General features: G+C 40.2%; 1 protein-coding gene across 6 annotated transcripts in view; it reads right to left on the minus strand.

Annotated features, from left to right (window-relative positions):
* Positions 1 to 22836, minus strand: part of schip1 (schwannomin interacting protein 1) — a 391477-nt gene that overhangs the window by 12551 nt on the left and 356090 nt on the right. For 3 of the 6 annotated variants that reach the window (XM_036149413.1, XM_036149414.1, XM_036149415.1), the window contains 2 exons: positions 1857 to 1975; positions 781 to 898 (listed from right to left, as the gene is read on the minus strand). In XM_036149413.1, coding sequence (XP_036005306.1) covers positions 781 to 898; positions 1857 to 1975 — 237 coding nt within the window. Of the gene's footprint in view, positions 1 to 780; positions 899 to 1856; positions 1976 to 9404; positions 9826 to 18166; positions 18475 to 22836 lie in introns of those variants that run through there. The other 3 variants (XM_036149418.1, XM_036149416.1, XM_036149417.1) reach the window with 3 other exon arrangements.

The raw sequence follows: 22836 nt of genomic DNA on the forward strand, positions 1-22836 counted from the left end.
TTCATAGCGTGACTTGGCCTAAAGTAGAATATGTTACAGCAATGTGAACATAAAAATGTTAATTAATGTCTGGTTCCAGGTTTTTGTCAAAAAAAGTTCCTGTGTCATTATGATTATTCTAGAAATATAACCGTCACAAAATACGCCAGCTGCTACCATACATAGTGACCGCTCTGTAATGTAATGTAAAAGAATAAATATTTTAACCAAACTGTTTCTGGTGGCTTCTTACTTTGTAAATTAAATTAAACCTGTGACGTAATGATTATTATTATTAGTAGTTGTTTAGGAGTTCAGGGAAGTTTTTGATAAAAACCTGGCACCAGATATTAATTGATATTTTTACGTTCTCATTGCTGGCGTAATGTTTGCCGCATCATCTACTTTAGCGCCTCACAGAATAAAACACAGAGTCATAAAATATGGTGGTCACAGAATAGCTGTAACACCGGAAAACACACATGCACTCCACACATTTGGCTTTTAGTGAAGAAATGTTGCAGAAGTCCCTCAGGAGGAGACACAGCAAACGTGTGAAAGTAGGCGCTGATTCTACCAAGTATGGAAAACAACTGCATGCCACACTTCCTGGATTTTTCTATGGAATAAATATTAAAAAACACATTTCAATTTTCTTCCACTTGACAAATATACAACATTTCGTGCTAGTCCATCACAAAAATCCTCATAAAATACACTGTTGGTTATATTGTCACAATATATGAATTTGTTTAGGGGCTATGGATGCTTTTGCCCTGTCCTGTGTGTATCAGTGCGTACCATAGGGGACAGAGGTGTGTCCAGACTGGTCTCTGTCTTGCTGTCATCTGCATCGCTGTCCTTGTCGCTGCCGCTATCATTGACAAAACAGATCTGCAGGTTCATGCCGCTCTGCAGCCTGAAGGGGACACAAGAAGAGAGACGAACGGAGAACAAATCCATCAGATGCAAGCCATGTTTGATGAGCTCAGTCCAGATCTCTGCATCAGTAAAGCATTTGATTTGGCACGGTGCACATAAGAACAACACAGAACAGAAACGGGTCCTTTGACTGGACAAAAGTGCAGATTGTGGATAAAATTAATCAGGGCTTGTGTTTTTAATCATCTCTCCCGCTGTCTCCAATGCAGATCGATCCAGGAGGCACCCGGTTGGTCCGATACAATCCGCCCAGGTCCAGAGGGGGGTGTCGTGGAAGGGCAGGCTATCAGTAGGGTGCAGATCCGCCCAACTGCTGATCAATAATCTGCTTATTCATTGCAGTAATTACAAACTGGGGCTGATTGATTTTACAGCAAAGATCCATGCAGGTCCAGTTAAAACAGGCCCTGAGTTGTTGAATGTTGTTTCAAAGGACAACTTCAATTATCGAGAGTCTTCTAGGCTCAGATATATTAGGTATTTATTCAAAGGCCACAGGGATGTGTCACATGCAGTACCGTCATGAGTTTCCTGTTATTCGTCAAAGCTAACAAACAGTTGAGAGAAATCCACATGATTCAAATAGCAAGAAAAACTTGAATACCGGAGTGTTTACGGGAGATTTGATTCCAGTAAGGCTCGGTGTGTGATGTGGCAGCTATGTGTCTATGTAGGGTCTTTGAGGAAGTGAGAGCCACAAAGGTTGATCTAACTCACACCAACACTCTCGGGATTATGTCAGTCCCTTAACTTGGTCCACTCGTCTGTGATGATAAATCTGAGGTTTTAGATTCACACTTTTCTGATTTATTCTGTTCCAGAAAAATCACGATTGTGAGACCAGAACCATTATGTTCTTGGAAAGGAAATGCTGTGTTTTCCATAAATCCATCATGTGATCACTGTTGTGGTGAATACAACCTCAAAGGTCTCACCGTGAAGACAGGCTGGGTTTACCGCTCTTGCTGCAGCTCGTGTAGATGCCCGGGCCATCGTCAAAGAAACTGCCCAGGGCCAACTTCTGCCTGATCGATTCCCTCTCATTCTTCTGGGCCTGCAAAAAAGAGGAAACACAAACTTTAACGCCATTGGTCAGGTGGCTGATGATTTAGTTTCAAAAACAGTCATTTTCTAAAGAGACAGAGTCTAGAAATCTTCCATAATAACTTTAAATCTGCTCCAACAGCACCCTCCTGCAGGACACACTGCACACTGTTATCCTAAGTACTCATCCTAAGTACTTTCTTCCTGTACAAATCACTTTTGTGATCATATTAATCATTTCAGCCTTGCCTTAATTTGCAACGATGAGTTAAATGTTATCTGAACAAGTCTATACAAAGTGGGGATTGAGCTGATGAGCTAAAAAAGGTGAATGTGGACTCATTCATGTTTTCACCACCAGGTGGTGCTGTTGTCTCACTGGACTGCAACAAAAAAACGAGCTTCCCTCATGATTAGAACCACATATGACAGAGTAGATGCATTTCATGTCTTTATTAAAGCTGCAAAAAGCCCAGAACTACAAAATAATTAACATGCACTCTGCTGAAAACCAGTCATGAGTCTTATTCCATTAGCGTCATCAGACTTTCCATGGGCTTTGAGGCCAAGGTTCTTCTACCATTACAGTTTTTCAGTCTCAAGGGGACCCAATAGGACTGAAGAACATGAGCAAGCATGTTGGCATTAAGGCTGAGCAAACTTCTATTTCAAGCATCTCAAACTTTAAATTAAAATCCACCCAACAAATGTGAAGCAGGTGATAACGCTCTGCATGAAAGGGAAGCCGGTAGCCTGGGCTTAGTATACAATCATAGGGATCTTTATGGGTTTGTCTATTTTTTTATTTTACTTTTGTCTGTTTCTACTTATTAAGGCGGACCTTAAAGCTCACATGGCAAAGTCTACGTAGATGTCCACGTACCTGAATTTTTAGTTTACCAACGTTTAGTTGATCTGAAGTTAGATTTAGTTTGACTAATTCATTTTTAATGCACATTAAAAACAACATATCTTGCACCAAAGAGTTGTACAGGCAATGTTTGGACACAATAACAAAGGAAGGAATAGATCAACAACACAATAAAAGAAGCTACTGAAAGGAAACTGTGTGCAAACCTACAAAGGACTAAAAACAGTGAGTGACCAAAGCCATAAAAATCAGCTACTTAGCCATAACTCAACCAAGGTCTGTTTAAAGAACGGATCGACTTGGCAAGATGGCACCGCTGTGCACAACTAGCTGTCTGTCCCGCCTGCTTGGATTATTATTTGCTTTTGCCCTATCATGCGTGTGCTGCGTAGATGCGTCTGTGTATGAGTGGTTTAGCTTCTCCATAGCTGTAATAGCTGGCAGGTATTTCAGAATAACACACATCTATTATGCAGACATAGGCCAAAAACCACTAATGCTGGTCTTATGGCTTAAAGTCCTTTTAATGAGATGCAACCAAAGTTTTCTGCTGTTGCAGAGCACTGCCAGCTAGCTGGCTGAAATAAGGTTCCTACATATTTCCCTTACTTACTAGAAAGTTAAATGGATATAGACAAATAGCTATGGTGTGAAACTCAAGTAGATCCACTATCTTCAAAGGAGGTCTTATTCACGCTTCATAATGTAAAGCTCCTTCGAAAAGCTGGTAAAATATTAGAGGCATGTCTGTTTGAGTATTTCAAACCCACGCCTGCCTAACCCAGAATTTGTGTTCGTCTGCAGAGGGATGTCATCACCGTAGTGACAAAAACTTTTACCTGCTCCTGATATCTTAACCTCACCTTCCCATTTTCATGATTGAGTCACAACTATTGTCTCAGCCATTGTTTGTGTTTCTGACTTGTCCTCACGCCCGGTATCGCCTCATCCCATCTCAGTCAATCACCCCGAGGCCGCTCCTGTTCCTTCCACCAAACCGTCATTCTGCTCATCCCTCATCAAGCTGTTTATCAACACCTTTCCCCCCCTCTCTCCCACTCCTTTGCTCAGCTCCTTGCCTCCATCCTCACCTCCCTCACTGTTTACCTCTCTTGATAGTTGAACACAGGCATTGTCAGACGATTTTATCACCAAGGACAAAATTACCATAATTCCTCTCCACACAAGAGTCTGAAACACACCGTCGGCACACACACACCGGCGGATCACACAGTGGACCTGACTGCTGCTGCTCCTTTGTGTGTCCGTATAAAAGATAGCCCCGCTAATAAAGATGAACATCCTTGAAGGTTACCAGTCATTGCCTCAGAGGCCCAACAAAGGCCTGCATGGTAAAGCGCAGGTCAAACGCTCTTCTGTACACATAAATAACTCAAACTGACAACTGAAAAGCGAACAGTTTCTGTGCCGAGCGGTCGCTTGGAGCAAAGCCGCAGTCGGGAAGCCAAACATTCACTCAGTCTTTCTTGGCTTTCATTTATGTCCAAAAATGAGGGCAGAGAAAAGAGAGAAATGGAGGCTGGCTCTAATGAAGTTTGGCCCCATTCAGAAAGGCACATGAGGGACACTATCCATGAGACATCAGCAGCAACTAAAAACTTTATAAACCACCCTTCATCAGTCAGCTTATACATGGACAACTTCACTCTGCTGCAGTATGAACTTACAAAAACAAAGAACTAAAAAGTCAATGTGGTTTGACATGAAATTCTCAGAAACATTTTAAACAGTAGAATGTGATTTTGCATACAGACTTTTTACAAACAAGTGAAGGTAAAAAAATGTAAATGTAAAACTGATTTATGCTCTTAGTGCATAACCTAAGAGCCTAACAAACCAATGTAACCAAAACGGTCAAAAAAGGCATATATTCCTTTTATTTCAAAGAAGTCAAAGGCTGAAATAATAATAATAACAATTCTACACCATGGTCACCACTGCCTTTTTATATTGAAGCATATACTGAAGCATGGCACCAAAAATTTGAATATGAACTGGACCTGTTGGTTCTTGCAAAGTACCTTCTGATAACATTTGTTGTAAACTTGCACAATTCAAATCAGTCGTATTTAATTGAGCGCTCATGACACTAAACAGGAACTTATTGCACGCTGCATAAGAAACATGGTGGTTCTGGTTGAGCACATTGCCCTTTTTCAATGATTTTAGGGAAAAGAGAGTCTATCCAAGTAGCCGAGTATATTACTATCATTCCGTGGGAGACCTGCAATATAATAGTCCAACAAATACTGGTGGGCTGCATTTAATTGTATTTAAAACCCCTTACCAGTAGACTAAATGACCGATGATTAATGCTTAAACTAACACGCTGCAGATTTTCTCTGCATCTGACCACCTGTCCTTCCTGAGTGCATGTAGCTTGTTGGTGTTAAGTACTTGGAAGAGTGATAAAGTCATCATGGCAGCCATAAAACGTTTTCAAAGGTGTAGAAAATGTCACCGAGAGGTGGAGCTGTACTTCCTTCATCAACTCACACCAAATTCAATCTTTTATTTCTTCTTTGAAACATTTTAGATTCTCAGATGCTCATAAAAGAAGCACAATTGAAATAATGTTTCCATATTAACTCACAGCTTTTCCAGGTGTGACTAAAATGTAGTCTGAAAAAGTTAACATTTTGATTACTTGGGTTTTGTCTTATTGAAAAAAGAAAAGAAAAAAAGAATAGGACTCTTTATCTAGTCTGAGCTTAAATGATCATTAAGGGTGTTTCCAGTCGCTGATGACTAAGAACACTGATGGGATCCATTATATTTACAGTTCCAAGATGCATGTGGGAAAGAAGCATGCGAGAAAGAATGAGCGACAACCTTAACCGCCTCCTTCAGTTCCCGCCCTCCGGCACCAGAGCCATCCAAATTAGATTGGGAGGAACACAAGTGGGTTAATTTGTGTTTTTCCTCAAGTTCTCAAAGCAATTTCCTCTGTTGAGAAAGCTTCACTGACAAGGACAATTTCCCCTCCCCTCAAATATTCAGCCACTGGCCTGTAGGTTGATTCAGGCTTGGAGTTGGATGACACGGTGCTTGTTTCTAAGACCATCTAATCTTCTATCAAAATCTGTATTGAAAATGTGGGATGAACTGAAACATCTATGCCAAAACAAAGCACTCTCCTTCTGCTTTCTGCTCTCTCCTGCAGAAAAACGACTGCCTCTACAATCCATAAGGATCAGATTATACGCTCAGATGTATGGCATCTGCAAACCTCCCCCGTTTTTTTCTTCTCCACATTTCAGCCTTCTTCTAATTTCCAAATTTTCTTAGTTAATACATTTTTTTAATAAATCTTTTTCCCCAGAAGATTCCTTACAAAATTCCTGTTTTTGGAACAATGGAGTCTTTTCAACAGCTGATATCTTCCTCCCGTTAACACACACTGCCCACAGTTAACACACAATCTCGCTCACATAACACAAATAGCAGGTTATTTGAGCGCACAAATGGCTTTTACAGTATAAAAAGAAGAGCCCTATGCTATGATTTGGATATGATAAAATGTATTTGAAGCTTACAAGATTATTCCTATAATATATGGCAATGGTTCTCAAACTGCTGTACAACTACCTGTGCTGGCCTTAGTGAAAAGTTGTTATGAACCATCTATAAGGTAAACATAAAACCTATTTGACTGTGATATAGAATAAATAGATACAACTATAAGGTTTTCAAGAAAATTTCCACTTGTTTCAAGCAGAAAGTACTCCAAAGTACTATAAAGAATATTAAACAGGTCTTTAGAATTTAATAAGATAAAAACCTTAAGAAGTTCAAATAAACACTTGTTTATTTGAACCTGCCTTGGATTTTGTGGCTGTTCTTGTTTCTTTTTCCAACTAGGAAAGAAGAAACTTTGAATTAAAACAAAATGATTCATTCTTTATGAAACAACCTCGATGAACCAGAAAATCAAGTCTAGTTGAATTTTAAAACATCAGTTTTTACAGTAGCTTTTCTAAAATTTTTCACAAACACTGATATACGGGATTTCCTCTTCTGGGAAGTATGCATGTACCGTATGTGCCTTTAGTATGGAGCTGAGAATACAAGCAGGGATGGTCTTGCTCACATGTTTACAGCTCAAGAATTAGGAATCTTTATTGTTTATTGTCATTAGCTGGGCTCTGACAGAGAGCTGTTTCAGAGATCTCAGCGACGCAGATTTGGAGGTCGCAGTCTCTTCGGTTTTAAAGTGTTATGACTATATGGGAGCATCCAGGAAGTTCCACAGATGTTTTCAAGGGTTTGCCTTTGAATAGAAGTGGATGCATTTTTACAGGTGGTTTGGAATATCATCTGAGGTCATTGCATTAAAAGATGAAAATTCACATTTGCTGAGAGATGCCTGGGAACAGGAACAGCCTGCAGAAGGTATATTTTAGTTCGTCATGCAGCCTTGAGTGTATGCCGTGTGTTACAAGCATTTCTAAAACGGAAAACAGGGAAAAACGTAATATGTTGACTAGTTTTCCCCATTACAGTAAAAAGCAAAAACCCATTAGCATTCTTAAAATAATCCACATTTGAAGTCAGGATGCCAGCATTGCCAGCTAAACATAGGTGTGTGTATCTGCGTGCCTCTCCCTCCTCCTGTTATCTGAGACCTGTCTTTCTAGGCAGCGCAGCATTCCATCCCAGATAAGGGACCGGACCTTTGGCCCCTCTTCCAGTTCAGCTGCAGGTCAGTGCAAGACTGCTCCCGTCACTCAGCTCAGAAGAGAACGACTCCCCGAACGGTAGAATGGGTTTTAAAGGAAAGAGGGGGCAGGAATGCGTGCATCTTAGAAGAAAGGAAGCATAACCTGGGTCTTGACGGGAGAATTGGACCGTGAGTCACATATGGGGTTTTTATCCATGAGATGGCCTGCACAGTTCAGGGGAAGCACCGTGCAAAGGAATGTGCTTTTTTTTCTCCTAAAGACAAAAAGGAGGGAGATTAAGGAATAAAAGCCCAGTTACAACTCCAGTACTCAACAGTCGGTGTCCTGCAAGTTTTCAATGTGCTTCTGCTCCAACGCATTCACAAATAGCTGAATTATTAAGTTCTGAAGGAGTCTGCTAATAAACCATTCCTTTGTTTCTGGGGTGTTAAAGTAGGGGAATATGTAAAACATGAAGGACCCCAGACTTTGAGGACTTAGTTTGAACCCCATTCTATCTGTAGACTTCCAACCAGAAATGTCAAAAACCCACATCAATATTCAAAAAAAACAAAGGAAATCCTAAGGATGTCTAAAGCAGTGCTAGGCTAATACTTCCCTTTTTGCTTCCAGCCATGACCTTTTCCAGCTTATAAACACAGTCAGGCTTAACATACAAGACAAATCAGCACAAAAAGCAGTACAGGATTTGGAAATCTCAGTTTTTCGCACTGGGAAACTATTTGTAAGGGCATGAAGCTCAAACAGAGCAGAAAATCTCTATTTTGTAAAATATTTATGTCAGTGTGTACTGGATCTTGGTCATTAGACTGTTATTTGTCTGCACGACACACAAACTGATATGTTAGTGTTCAGTTTAAAGCTGGGTTCAAAAACAAAAAACAGCTAGGGAAGCATAAACAGAACCAGCTCAATAATTTGAGACATAAGCCGCCGTTGATCAGAGCAGTATCAACGTATACCAAGGTTTAAAAATGTATGGTTGCAAAACAACACAAATGCTTGTCCTAAAGTTTAAAGTACTTTTAAAGAGATGCCATAAAACCAATCAGAGGTTATTATTTTTGTATTAAAACTTCACATTAATTCAATACATTTCTTTTTTTTTTTACTTAAGCTACTCATATTCTGAGAATCTACCAGCTCATGTCTGAAAATGACAGAGCAGTGTGAGCAGGTAAAAATGCTAAATGTTTTATTAAGTCGAAGCACACACTTTTTCCGACGGTTTGCAATCAATGTTAGTTGTTAGTAAGATTGTCCAATTCGATCAAACTGTATCAAACCGGGCCTCGGTCCTGATTTAGGACTTTTTCGATCGACGTTGATCAATATCCCTGAGGACACTTGAACTCCTGATTTCTGTTTGTTTACACCGGCTGCCTTCAATGTAAGTTAATTAGCACCCAGCCAATTAGCACACCACTAACCATACAATGCCATGGCTGTGTTCAAACCACTACTGTACCTCTTTTCCACCGATATTTAAAAAGTTTAATTGTCCTTGCGTGAATAAAAAAAAAAGAAGGGAAAATCGTAAACATTACTGAACCAGAGACGTGGGAGACGGCGGGTTCCAGTGAAGGAGCTCCTTGATCCATTCAGTGGGGATACTGTTCGATGATCTGTGCTTATTTAATAGTTTTATTGTTAGCCTACTGTGGTACCAATGAGCCCGCAAAGTTAAACTGAGTGTAAAAACATTTCTCATGGATAGAAAAACAACTTTGTTGGTTTACGCGGTAATTTTTTTAGAAGTAGCTTCTAGCAGTTTTAAGATTCAAATAATGAAGGTTTTTATAAGTGTTTAATTTCTGTAAAAAAAAAAAATCTAAAACTTGAACATGGCACAAAAAAAACGTCACCTGTTCCTTTACCTCTTTGTAGTCATCACTGAGGTAGATGACGGACGCCTGCCTGATGACATCATCTACTCCGTCCATTTTAACCAGCACCCTCCTCACCTCATCCCTTCCCTCCTCCTCCTCCTCCTCCTCCTCCTCCTCCTCCTGCCTCTTCCTCCCCAGTTGCAGGTAAGATTTCTTCAGACCGGCTCCAGTGGTTCAGCCCAGTCGGGTGAGTCTTATAACCCCACCAGACTCATCTAAAGACTAAAGCCAAAAACACTATGCTCCTCTTCTGGTGCCTTCTCCTCTAACATGTTGTGACACTGCTCCTCCTTTCCCCGCACTTTCTGCCTGCTCCACTCGCTCTGTCGGACTGAGCTGCTGTCCTGCCTTTCCCGCAGGACTGGGAAGGCGCACTGGTCAGAGGTAAGGCCCCGCTGGACCCTCCCAACCTTCCACCCTCTGCTCGGGGTGGCCTCTCACAGTCCAGGGAGAGACAGAGAGGAGGAGAAACTAACACACTGGTGGGCTGTTTTTTTTTTTTTTTTTCTCTCTCTCTGGCCCTGACGTGAGGGCGGCAGCTGGAAAAAGAGACACCTCAGCGATGGGATCTGGATAGCAACAGTGTGTTTATGAGTGCATGCCAATGTGTGTTTAGTTGTCTCCTGTGTCTTTAAACCTCTCTAAGACATAATCTCTTAATGTATGTACATATTCCCGTTTGCCAGCCGGCACTCCTAACACCTGGATCCACTGGAAGTGCGAACAAACCTCCACGTTTGAGGCAAAATCATTGTAAAAGTGTGTGCAAGCATGTAACAGAGCGGATAGTGTGCTCCCTTCCTGCCAAGGTAAAAATAGAGCCTCGTCTGGACTCCAAAGCCAGCAGCCCCACAGCTCCGGCCAGCTAAATAAACCCTGACAGAGCACAATGGACCATTAGTCTGGCGCACAAACAGACACAGTCACTCTTTTGCTCTCTCGCCCACATGGGGATTGCTCGTGCTCGGCATCAGAGACTTATATCTTCTTCAATCTGAGCTCTCCGTGGTGTGTAATGACCTCATCTTTGCAAAAACGTGACTCACCTGTGACTCAGGTCTTTGTCACAGCCGCCCATACAGAGAATTAAAACACATGGCGGCAGATTCACAAATCACACAATGCCAACGGGTTACACTGAAAAATGGCAGGTTTGACAAGGAAGTTGGAAACTATACGCAACGTGAAGTAAAGCCTTAAATCACGTGCAGGTAAACAGGGTATCAGGTGAATGTTTAATGCGTCGTAATTAGTCTTAGTGTGTTAAATTGGAATATATAACATTTTAAATAAAAGTAAATAAACCAATTAACAAATGATGAATTACTACAAAGGTAGTACCTTTTTACAGAATACATTTTTATTTCCTTTTACAGGATAAAAAAAGAAACGGATCAATACTAAATCCTTTTGCTAATTATCTGCAGGTGTTTTTAAGCCATCATTCAGATACATTGTTGCTCAGCCTGTTTTAATTGATAATTGTACATGGATGCTTACTGATTTTATTGTTGCTAAATTAATTATGTGATTGTTCCTGTGTGCGTGGGTGTTATCTATGTTCTCTTGTCCCACCTTGCTGTAAGGAGAATTTCCCTAAGCGGACACGATAAAGTGGTACTTGATAAGCAGTCCTTTTTGCCAGTCTTTTGGAGATACCACTGGGTAGAGATGCAGCTCATCCAGAGATAAGAGTTGATAAGCTGTGATCAGTGAAAGCGAACACAGAAATCGCATCTTTTCCTCTTCATGGAAAGCATCAAAACTGAGAACTCACATCAGCTTTGGTCTAAAAATGCATCAAATGCATGTTGATGCACTTTTTGAAGCTTAGAAAAATAGCTGACAAAATGGGAAGAGTCTTTAAGTTCCTTAACCTTTATTTAAACTGAAAGAACATGTATATTGTTTAGTTGTAAACGTATGGTGCTTTGATTTAAAAAAAAAAAATCAAAACTGGAATTGGAAACTGTGCAGTTCTACCAGAGATGATCACCCAGGAACAGCCTGGTCCCTCCAATACTGCGCATTTGAAGGAAATTATTCTTTGTGTTCTTTTCTCTTCTTTATTTGCTTGTATGGATTGATTTCCTTTTACCATGGGAGATTTTCCAAGCATCACAGTTTGCCCAGATCCTGACTCCCATGTTTAACAATTGTTGAGGTGTTTTTTTTTCATGAAGTTCTGTTGTTATTTTTTATTTTTTTGTAACAAGCATTACTTTTTGAATTTGTCGTAAAGACATTGCATTCTACCAAAACAACATGCAGATGTAATTAAGTGAAGTGAAGCTGTGAAAAAAGAAGCTAAGACTCCATTGATGTCAAAAGATTTTCGCAATGTTTTTAGGGGTGATCAAATGAGCAAAAGAAAACTCTTGAGAAAAAAACACATCAAAAGAGATGCAAAAGAAAGGGTCAGATTTCAGCTTTAAACCATTTTGTCTTTGTTTTAGAATAATCATAAAACCCTGTCTTCCTGCAACTGCTCTGCCTCACGCACGGAGTGACGATAATTGAAATATAAGGACTGACTGCTTACAGCCAGATAGCTATAAAACAATTTGAACTGATGAATCTTGATAAATCAGAAGGTCAGAGTTTCTGAAAAACAAGCGGTCAGAAACAGCAAAAAACCTCCAATCAGTGCATCTTTGTCCTAATTATTCAGCTCAAACATAACGCACAAAGTAACTGAGCCGAATCAGAGCAACACATTTTTGTCTGTTTTACTAGGATCCAAATATTATGTTCACATTAATAATGAATCACACAGAAAAGTGGGGGCTCTCATGAGATAATGAAGATCTTCAATATGAAATGAACCAGCGAGCAAAGGACAAGGGGACAAAAGAGGGATAAGAAGACAAAGACAAGAATAAAAAAAAGCTTAAACCGAAACAAACGTGACTCACTTTAACATATTTCCCGGCTCAAAGCGAGAGTAGATGAGTAATATGGGGAATAAATGGGGAAATCAAAAGATAATAAACCCAGGGGAATACTTTGCTTGAAAATTTTTATAAAAAATTGAATTTTCATAGTCAAACCCTGACTTCCAAGGATTATAGTTAGAGTAATGCCAACTGACTGCCTGCTGTCTGCATCTATCACAGGAAACTGATGCTGGGGACTATATACAGATGACTCACACGCGTGAAATCAGTGTTTTCTGTGAGCGGCAGCAACCTGGGTGGGGCAGAATCATCCCCACTCCATTTTCTGCTTCATTACTGAGGCTGACTTCACGGCGAAGATGAAGTCACCGCTGATACAAAGGAGGCTCGAAGGAAGAAGTTCACCATCTACGTGCATAAGCAGAACTGGATGGGCGTCTTCAAACACACAAGGCAGATACCGACTTGCACACAAAGCCTTAGCGGGATCACAGATCGAGGCCGAACACGCCAGTGGATGCTTTTGGGCTTCCTATCTGAGACACAAACAGGCTCAGGTTAAGTGTGGCGCTTTCCATGATGGCCTGACTGTTGGGTCAGCTGAGGGAGAATGACAATCAAAGTAAATTCGCACACAGAAACGCTTATTGTTCCAAGTGAACAGAGGGTGACTGTGGGAGAGGGTTCCTGGCACCTCCTGTAAGCCTACCATCCAGGGCCTGCGGCGTTATTGGCGTGCCTTTGTGTACGTCTGTGGATATATTTGTGAGAACCAATGCTAATGTTTCATGCTTTCAGAACAAGGATATTTTGGCTTTTATTTTCTGACACATTTCCAAAAGGATTTGTGGAGGTCTGGAGTCGGTTCAGCTGTACCAGTGTGAGCATATATGTTAAGCCACACCAAACACATATTTAATGCCCAAACCTCCTCTTTTAATGCACGCAAGCTGCAAGCTATCAGCATGCTGCTTCTAGAATAGATTAATTTATATTTGTATATTTTAAGCCTAAAATATACAAAAGGAAAGGCAGAGACACGCTGACCTGATCTTATCTTAGCAGGAGAAGGGAAAGAACTGGGGCTGCTGCTCAAGCAGTCTGGCAAGAGTTTCTCCATGGTGACGCTCCGTGTTTCAAACAAATTGGGCTGTGAAAGGAGCACCGGGTGGCCCATCGGGAACGGCCTGTAACTCACACAGAGGCCAGTGTTTGAAGGGGGCTACAACAAATTGAGTAATATTAGTAGAAAGACTATATGCTGCATGAAAGGAAAGTCATACATCACAATGCGATGAAATAAGGAACACATGTGGACTTTTAAGAACACATAACAGTATGGGTAGCTTTCAAAATGTGAGTATCGTTGTTCAGATTTGTCGAGTGATTTTAGCCCTCGACCCGGCTGACACTGGTTCGATTCTGGCCTGAGGTCCTTTGCCGCATGTCTTTCCCCCTCTCTCAAACCCCCTTTCCTGTCAGCCTACTGTGTGAAAAACGAGCCACTAGTGCCATAAAAACCCAGAAGAAGAGTTAAAATTTTTATTTTGAATCTGCAACAAAACAATTTGACATACCACTCCTATGTTTAAGGTCGTTCTACTGAAATACTATAAAAAGTGTTAAACTGATGTAGCATAGCCACTCCCCCAACTCTTGCTGTGCATTGCCAGTCAGCTGACTGAAAACAGGCAACAGATTCATCCGGCCACCCAAAACACAGGTCATCATAGTGTAATAAGGTAATACTCTTAAAACTACAGGCAGTTTATTCAAGAAGCAGCCAACTCCAGGTCAGCCGCCTGGGCAGATAGCCCAATTGATTAAGCAGCTAGTTCAAAAAATCAATGTTGCAGATTACATGATCATAACCACAATAATCTGCATCTTGTGTTATTTTAGCAGCATTAGGAGTTATTCTTGCCTCTCTGTTTTAAATAAAAGTAAGAAAATTAAATCATGCCATACATTTTTGTTTCAAAACTTTTAGATACATACCACAACACCATAAAAGTCTTATTTTTACTTATGGTTATCATTCTATGAGAACCTCAGCCAGTGCCTGACTGGGATACCTCAGCTCTGGTTTAGATTATTCATTTTTCCAAGGCACAGCAACATCTACAGTTGTTTCTGCAGTTCACTGATGAAAGCACATCTAAATCAATCAACTGGTGCGTAATACATTATAAATCTCACAATGAAAGAAAGCTGAAGACTTTCTTAGTCCAGCAACTGCACTAATAGCCAAAATAGTCCATTTAAAATAATGAAGCTATATAACAAAAAACTACAAGATCAGGCCTGTAAATCTGCCATGTTCTTCTAACATGATCTACCAGTGGAATATATTTCATCTTGTACGTCTTTTAGTTTATTATTCATGATGCTGCGCCTCATATAGATGTACAGTCACACTGGCAAAGTCCTTCAGCCCTATCCATCACGCCGTTTGAGCCCGTCAACGTAGAACAAAACATAACTACAGAGAAAGACTCGATGGCAAACGTGATTCAGCGTCCCGCCATGAGCGCCTACCGACTCTGCATACTGTCAGGCCCGCACCAGCCTGGGAGCGCACACTGTGGCTAAGCAGATAAATCTCCCCATCACCGTTCACACCCCTGGCTCCGCTGCAGCCGCTGACGGTAATACAGCTCTGTGAGGTTTACAGATTAGTTTTCGTGACAGAGGGGAAACGGGATGACAAACTGAGACGTCAGACTCTAGCAACCTACTTTTTACCCACTGGAGTTCTTAATTAAGTGACACAGATGCTGGAGATCTGTTATTTTCATGTTCCAAATTCAATGGCGAATTTCTAGTGTATTCCTAAGCAGCAAAATCAATGGATAATTTCAAGAGAAGTCAGATCATTGCTTTACTGGCCTTCCCAGCTGCTCGATTAATTGACCGATGCTTTCTGACACTGGGGGCTTCGAATAATGTGGCTGGTAAAAACAGGGGAGTTATCTGTGTTATTTTGTCTTTTCTCTCTTTTCCTTCAAAGCATCAAAGGTTGTAGAAAAACAAATCTAGAGCCACACCCTATTCAAATGAGCCCAGTGCGGAGAGTCAAAACAGAGACGGCCTTCACACACGGGCTGTCCCAGGAGACACCCGGGGAGGAAAACAGCTAGAACACCTACTCCAACCTCTTTCATTCTCCACTTTATCTAATTACGTCTTGACCATTGTAGCTCTTCATTACTCTAATTCCCTCTTCTGTATTCTGTCACTGCCCTTTGCATCTCTCGAAGCCCCTCGGCGGCTCTGTGTTTTTATATAAGCGAGGGGCGCTGTCTAGCCTGGTTGCCAGGATACCCGTCTAATTGAGGGGTCTCCAGAGAGTAGCTGCTATCGGAGCCTGAGCCCTCTGTTCCTGTCACCGCCCTCACGCGTTCTCTTATTAGCTCCATTTTTCCTCATATTTCCACCCTTGCATTAAGCACAAAACGTTGGGTTTTGCCCAACATCTTCAACCATTTTCTTCTCGTGTATTGAACCGATGTTGATAGCGTTTACTTTTTGTCCTTCTTATCAGCTTCCACTGTGTTTTCCTCAAAGAGCTGGACGTCGGTTTAATTTCTCGCTTTGCTCCCTTTTGCTTTTGGGGCTTGTGGATGAATTTCCTGTTGCTGCTTTATCTGCCTGTTTCATCTGCCATCTCCGCTATCCGTTCGCTTTACACTGGTTATCTGCTGCTCTCTTTTTCTCTACGATCCTACCATCTTTCTGTCACTCTGCAAAGCCTTTATCTACCACAAAACATGGCAGGAAATGCTTATCCGGCAATGGAGCCGCTTCCTAACACACACCGGTTTCACAGATCCACTCTCCCGACAGGCAAACAAGCATGTGGAGTGTGCACACTGAGACTTGTGTAATATCGGTGCTCGATTATTCTATTCTTGAATGTTGACTGTGGTTATTTTCCAACTGTTAAAACATCTTCATTTTGCCAATTTTCTGTTCTGCCAGTTAGAAACTAAAAACGCAATCTTTTTCTGATCAGTGGTTGCTAACAGGACGCACAAACAGCAACACTCTTTGATTTGAAAGTTGTTACTGCAGAAGGTAATGACTTAACAATGAATCAATAAGGTTTGCTATATTCATTATTACTGAGGTCTTCTGAAAAGAAAGTATTTTCTACTTTATGCCATCTGTACTGGTTGGCTTTAAACAGAGAGGAAGACATGATAAGTCAACGGGAAGCTAAATGTATTACAGAAAAGTTGCTGTTTTTTACCCTTTTTGTAGAGTCCAGCTCTAGCTGTTGAGGAACATACTGGATTTGGAAATGTTGAGAGCCTTTGGGAGATCTCTCTCCTGAGGTAAGGGTCTGTATTCTTCACTGTGCAATGCTAACCACATTAACTCTGTTAACTGCTCTTTTTGCACCAAGTGCTATTACAAGATGCTTTATACAGATTAAACAGTTAACTCTTTCATTAAGCTGTTTTCGTTTTTGAATATCAGTGAGATCTGTTATTTTGGCTGCAGAGCTATGTAATGGTGACTGCTCTGTCTAACACACACAGTGTGGCATTGCCTCTGGTTCTAATACAAAGAGTTAATAATCAGTCAAAGATATACTTCTTAAGCCTCCATCAAATTATTAAAATATTTAATGATAACAGATAGAGGCTCTGCGATAGACGGGCGACCTATCAAGAGTGTACTCCGCCTCTCGCCCATTGACAGCTGAAGATAGGCACCAGCACCCCTCGCAACCCCACAAGGGATAGACGTGTTAGATAATGGATGGATAACAGATAGAGGTAAATAAGAGCGTTTTCCTTTCAAATATTAAATACAAAGATGTTGTTTATGCTGAACAGAAAATATATTTAAAACTAAAATATTATGTGATATGGTGAACTTCTACATTTAGAGGTGTGTCAAAAGCACAACATCTTGCTGTTAAATGTTATTGTTAAAAAGTTCAATTATCAACTTATCAAGAAAGTGTACAGAAATATCCATATTTTTTACATCACAATTGGATAAAATCTGTATTTACAAGCCAGAACTCTCCAACATTGGCAATCGGTGCATTTCTAAGTTAAAAAGTTTCATGTTGAGAAACTGAACACACATTTGTCTCTCTAAAACTATCCCTGCATCAAAGAAGCTCCATCTTCCTTCTCCGTGACTTCTTCTTCCCCAGGCATATTCAGCTCGTTTTCGTGCCTTTCATCCACCTCTCTGCTCGAATCCCACTCTCCATCTCCACCGCAATGCAGATTTTTCTTGCCTTTATGGAAACCCACAGCTGGGATGTAGAAAGCTCCATCCCTCCCAGTTTTCTGTTAGTTATAATGGAAGATGTACCCGCAGAACTGCACACACCAGCAAAGCCCTTCAAGCTACCATTCACATTTAGCTCTTACATGTTTTCTTCAAGGGTTCTTAAAATATATGTGAACCTGCCACATTAGGGAATAAATTCACGGAGGCAGAGTTTTTACACGCCACATAAGTTGCAGCGGCATGCAGGCATCATGCCTGAACTGACCAGGCTGTATGGAGGAGGATGTGAATGGGAGGTAAGACATTGTTCCCATGACTCAAGTGCTCTCTTAGCAACCAGCCAGACATGGGATTCAAAACACAATCACGTAACCACACAAGGCAAACGAAATACTCCTGCATGGTCTGTGCAGAGACACACATGTGGAACAATCCTTCAGTTTAAATGTTGCATTCAAAAGCCTACAGATGCATTCAGGTACAGATATTTTAACTTTACACAAAAGCACAACGTAAAGAATCCTTTCTATGCACAGAATCCCAAGATAGCATCTACATTACGGCAACATTCCTCATGAGGACTACCTGGTAAGAACAGTTTTCCTGGTGGACCATCCTTCACAGCATCCTAGAGTGGGGCTGTGCGAGCTGAGAGGAGCAGGAACGGGACTGGGATGAAATTCCCAGCCCTGCAGAGGTATTCCAAAAGGGACGGCGAGAGATCCCACTGAGTCCCGGATCCAAACTAACTGGGGAAAGAGGGGAGTCACGACCACGGCTTGTGTCTTCACCCACACCCTGCTCTCAAACTCTGCTTAATTTCTGCTCTATTTTTTAAGAGTAGGGAGGAAAAAAAAAAAGGGCAGGGTCTGATCGCTGCTTCCCCAACACTGAAGAAAAGGGAGGGGCATGAGGAGGAGGAGGGGTGTGAGAATGGGAGAGAGGCTTAAAGAGAGAGAGGAGGGAAGAGAGCTTGCTTTTTCTCTCTCTGCTTTGGACTGAAAAGAGGGAGGGGTTGTGTTGAACAGAGTGTAAGCGGAGCTGGCCAGTGGGGAGAGGGGACTGTGGAGATGGGAATGGTGGGGGCGGCGTGGCTCAGAGCCGGCATGTCATTCGGCTGTTTCATGTGCAGTTATGCCAGAGAAGCAGAGGAGAGGAAGGGCAGAGAAGCAACTTTCACTCCTCAAGCTTTATCTTTCTCCTTCATGTCCTGCATAAACCGCCATCCAAGTGAAACTATAACAGCGGTAGGGACAGCAGGTCACATCTTTATCAGCCAGTCTGTAAAAATGTCAAATATCAAAAGCAGGCGTCAAATGAGACTTATTTCTACACCTTTAACTTTTCCCTGCTATTTCATGTGTGTACTTCTGTCTTCTTTGCGTCTCACTTTGAAATGATAGATCATGTTTGGAAACGCATTGATTGCACGCCTTCTCCTCGTTGTTTGTGTCTTGCAAGATTATAATCCTTTGGTGGCAGATGGCTGGCCTATAATCCACACACAAGCCAACCTATTCAGATAATTCCTCTCTTCTCCATCCATTCATTACCCCATCCTGCCATCTTTTCATTACTCTACTAAATCCATGTTGTTGCTTTTCTTTCTTGTGTGCCAAATAAACGTTTCAAGCTACAGATCTGCTGTATGCAGGGATAAATAAAGGAATGAATACAAAACATAAACACTCTAATTATGGGTGTTGTTACTGATGGAAGAAGACTCAAAGATTTCAGAATCAGTGCCATATTCTAAGTGTTTCGGACACTATCACGCCCCATTGTGGGACCATCAACATATTTCTATTGTATTCTATAATAAAAGAGGAAGAACAAAAATGTATGAAGAGGAACTAAGGAAACTGTGAGAGATGTTGAAAGATGTCTGCCATTCATCCAGGCTGTAAGAGAGGGAGATAATGGGAGGATGAACAACAACAACAATAATAATGATAAAACAGTTGTTCTCATAATCTTTATCTTCAACATGAATTTGCCATCCTCTTTGGATTTGGGTCAATCTCTACCAATATTCATGACATTTAAATCTTTTCATATTTAAAGAGAAATTAGCTTCGACAGGTCAAAGCTTTACAGAAACAGGAAACCAGTGGCTCTCTAACATCTCCCAATTTGGAAATGTATTCACGCTGACGCTGATCTACTAAAGCATTATTCAATATCTGACGAAGCAACACCAAAAAAAAGCTGCTATGGTTGGTTTTGAAGGATGACTCAAACACAAACTTTTGAAATGTACATTTATAACCTAACATCCTCTCACACAAACTACTCTCCATTTGTATATCAACAAAATGGATCAGAACACTGCATATGTTATATTTAGATTGTTATAGACAATAAGCTGTTTTCTGGACCTGGTTCCACAGCTGGTTGCTCTAAGGCTTCTAGATTGCGGATTTTGCTTCTAGATTGTGGATTTTGCTTCTAGATTGCGGAAGTATTGATGAGAATTGATGAGTTCATGTGTTTTACCTTTACTTTTCTTCTTTTTTTGGTTTTAAGTATGTTTATGATGATTTAAAAGTATTAGGTAAAACAAAAATCTATAGATTGTGGATTATATTTCTATTTCCCATTTTGGTCACTTTGACTCAGAAACCTGGTATAAAAAGAGCAAAATTAGAAATTCAGGCTCATGTAAACTATTCGCGGAAGGATGTGAATGACATCTTGTCTTGATGTAAAAACTGGCATTGACTGTGTAAGTCACATTTAAAGGAATCCAGATTTGTACCCTTGATCCCGTGGACAGCTGGTAGGGTTCAAAGCATTGATCAATGTTACTTTATCATCATGAGTCTCTTAAGGTGGAAAAAAGATAAGCATACCTTTGTCCTGGTATTATACCAAAGTAATTCAAAAATATATTTACTGTAGCTCTGACACTGGCAGGTAAATCAGCCTCCTGGATCTAAATTGCAGTGAAAAATTAGTGTTTCAAACATCCTTGTTTTGATTGCCATGAGAAATCTAAACAAAAGAACATGAAATGTTACATCCTGGTGCAATTATTCTTACATGTGTCTCCAGATTACGCTTTTGTCATTTACTGAGTTGCGTACACTCCCTGTTATTTCACCCATCTCTCTCTCTCTCTCTCTCTCTCAGGCCAAACCTCTCTATCCAATATTGATCTCTCCTGGGTGAGGCTGCTTTTCCCAATAAGACCACTCTTAGGTTTAATGACCTGGAAGTGGATCGATGAGCTGCCTCGCTCTCTGATCTCTCTCAGCTCAGGCCTTCACATGGTTGGCCCTGGCTTAGCCCTCAGCATGGCTGCCAGCTGGGGCAGATTGGAACGCTGCCTATCTTCTGACACTGGAGGATATAATCATCTGTGTTGAAAGATACCAACTCGTCCTCATGAAAGCCTTCCTAATCTTATTCAATGTTAGAAGTAAGCTTATTTAAGCTGGGAGAAAAAGGGAAACAGCAAGTCAATGGATTCTTTAAAGTTTACTGTAGATAGTGCTGTATTTCAGGTGGATATGTGAAGATGTCTATACAAATATAACATATCAGGATACAGATATGAGCATATAAAATACAGGCAGCTGGAATCAACTTTCTTTTCTGTGAATTTTCTGCCATCAAATTATTTTAAACAGAGATGCACCAAGATTGGGAACTCTTTAGCTTAGAATTCAAAGATCCGATCTTTTTCCAGTCTAACGCACCCCTTGTAAGCCTTTCTGGATCATAGCTTAAAACAACACTCTTTGGTGTGGATGCTGTCACTGGGTGAAGAAAACTAAATGTTAGGTATTTTTCTTGTATTAATGGGAGATTTAAAAATTAAGTAGTAGTATGTAAGATGACTTTAAATATACTATTTTCTATGACAATTTAGAGATGTCTGTTGTTTATTCAGGCTGCAAGTAGAAGAGAGGAAGACTTTTCAACAGATAACAGAAAGGACAAAGGTACAGCAAAGGAGCGCTGCTTCATCTTGTAGAGCTTTTAACCTCTGCCTGTATGGAACATGCTGAAATGAATGAAAATGTGGTAACCCTTCAGGAGATACCAGAGCTAAGACTCAAGAGCCTTTATTGTCACCATGGAGACATTCTTTTAAAGACAGACAAGGCTCAGGATGCACACAGATAACATACAACACGCAAACGCATAATATATCCAGTTTTTTATAACCAAAGGAAATCAATTAGTTTATATATTAATTAGTTTATATAAACTGAGAACTTGTTCTGAGCAGCTGTTATATATATATATATATATATATATATATATATATATATATATATATATATATACACGTATAACTATACATATATAGTATATATATATAGTATATATATATAGTATATATATATATATATATATATATATATATATATATATATATATATATATATATATATATATATACAGTACAACAAATAATTTCATTGTATAGAAAATTTGATTTTACATTGCATTTTTGTATGTCATGTTGCTGCTGCCCAATAATTTCACAAATGTTGGGACTAATAAAGTACATTTTATCTTTTATCTTTATCTTTATCATATCTACAACTAGGCTCAAGAGGTGGTGGATATTTAATACTGTATTTCTTTCTTATTCATGTATTTCGATAATAAAGCAACATGCGAGCTAATAGAGGTTCTACAACACTACATGAGTAAACCACCTACTGCGATACAAACTTTCTGAAGGGCATATAAACAGGTACATTTTGCAGCTATTGCCACATTTTTTAAACACATGGCAGGCAGATTGGCTTTTGAGAAAGATGCAGGTGAGAATTTTCCCAATTTTAAGTTCATTTTAGAGGACCCCCAACTATTTTCCCCCAGTTGGAAGCTAAAAAAACCTGATTCTAAGTAAAAATTGTAGGAATAATTAAACTTCAGCCAAAAATATAGTGCATTAGTATGTCATTTTTCTTCCTCTTTTTGAGGCTTTGTATTTGTATAGAATAGAATGAGGTGGTCCCTATTAAAGAAAGCTTGAGGACATCTGGGGAACACATATTCACCTATCAAATCTAATCACTAGTATAGGACTCCAAACACAGCTTAAATGTCAACTCAATCAATCTGTCTTTGTTTTTTAAAAAAGATAATTTCATAGTGTCTGCTCTTTCACACATGCAGCATTATGCCACCTGTGTTTGCTCTTAATATGAATAAATAATGACTGCTCACAGCAAGAAGTCCAGAAAAATATTGTCAATTCTGTTCTCACACTATAGTTCTTGAAAGAGTATTGC

Source organism: Fundulus heteroclitus, chromosome 18, assembly GCF_011125445.2.
Source record: "Fundulus heteroclitus isolate FHET01 chromosome 18, MU-UCD_Fhet_4.1, whole genome shotgun sequence".
Taxonomy (NCBI): domain Eukaryota; kingdom Metazoa; phylum Chordata; class Actinopteri; order Cyprinodontiformes; family Fundulidae; genus Fundulus; species Fundulus heteroclitus.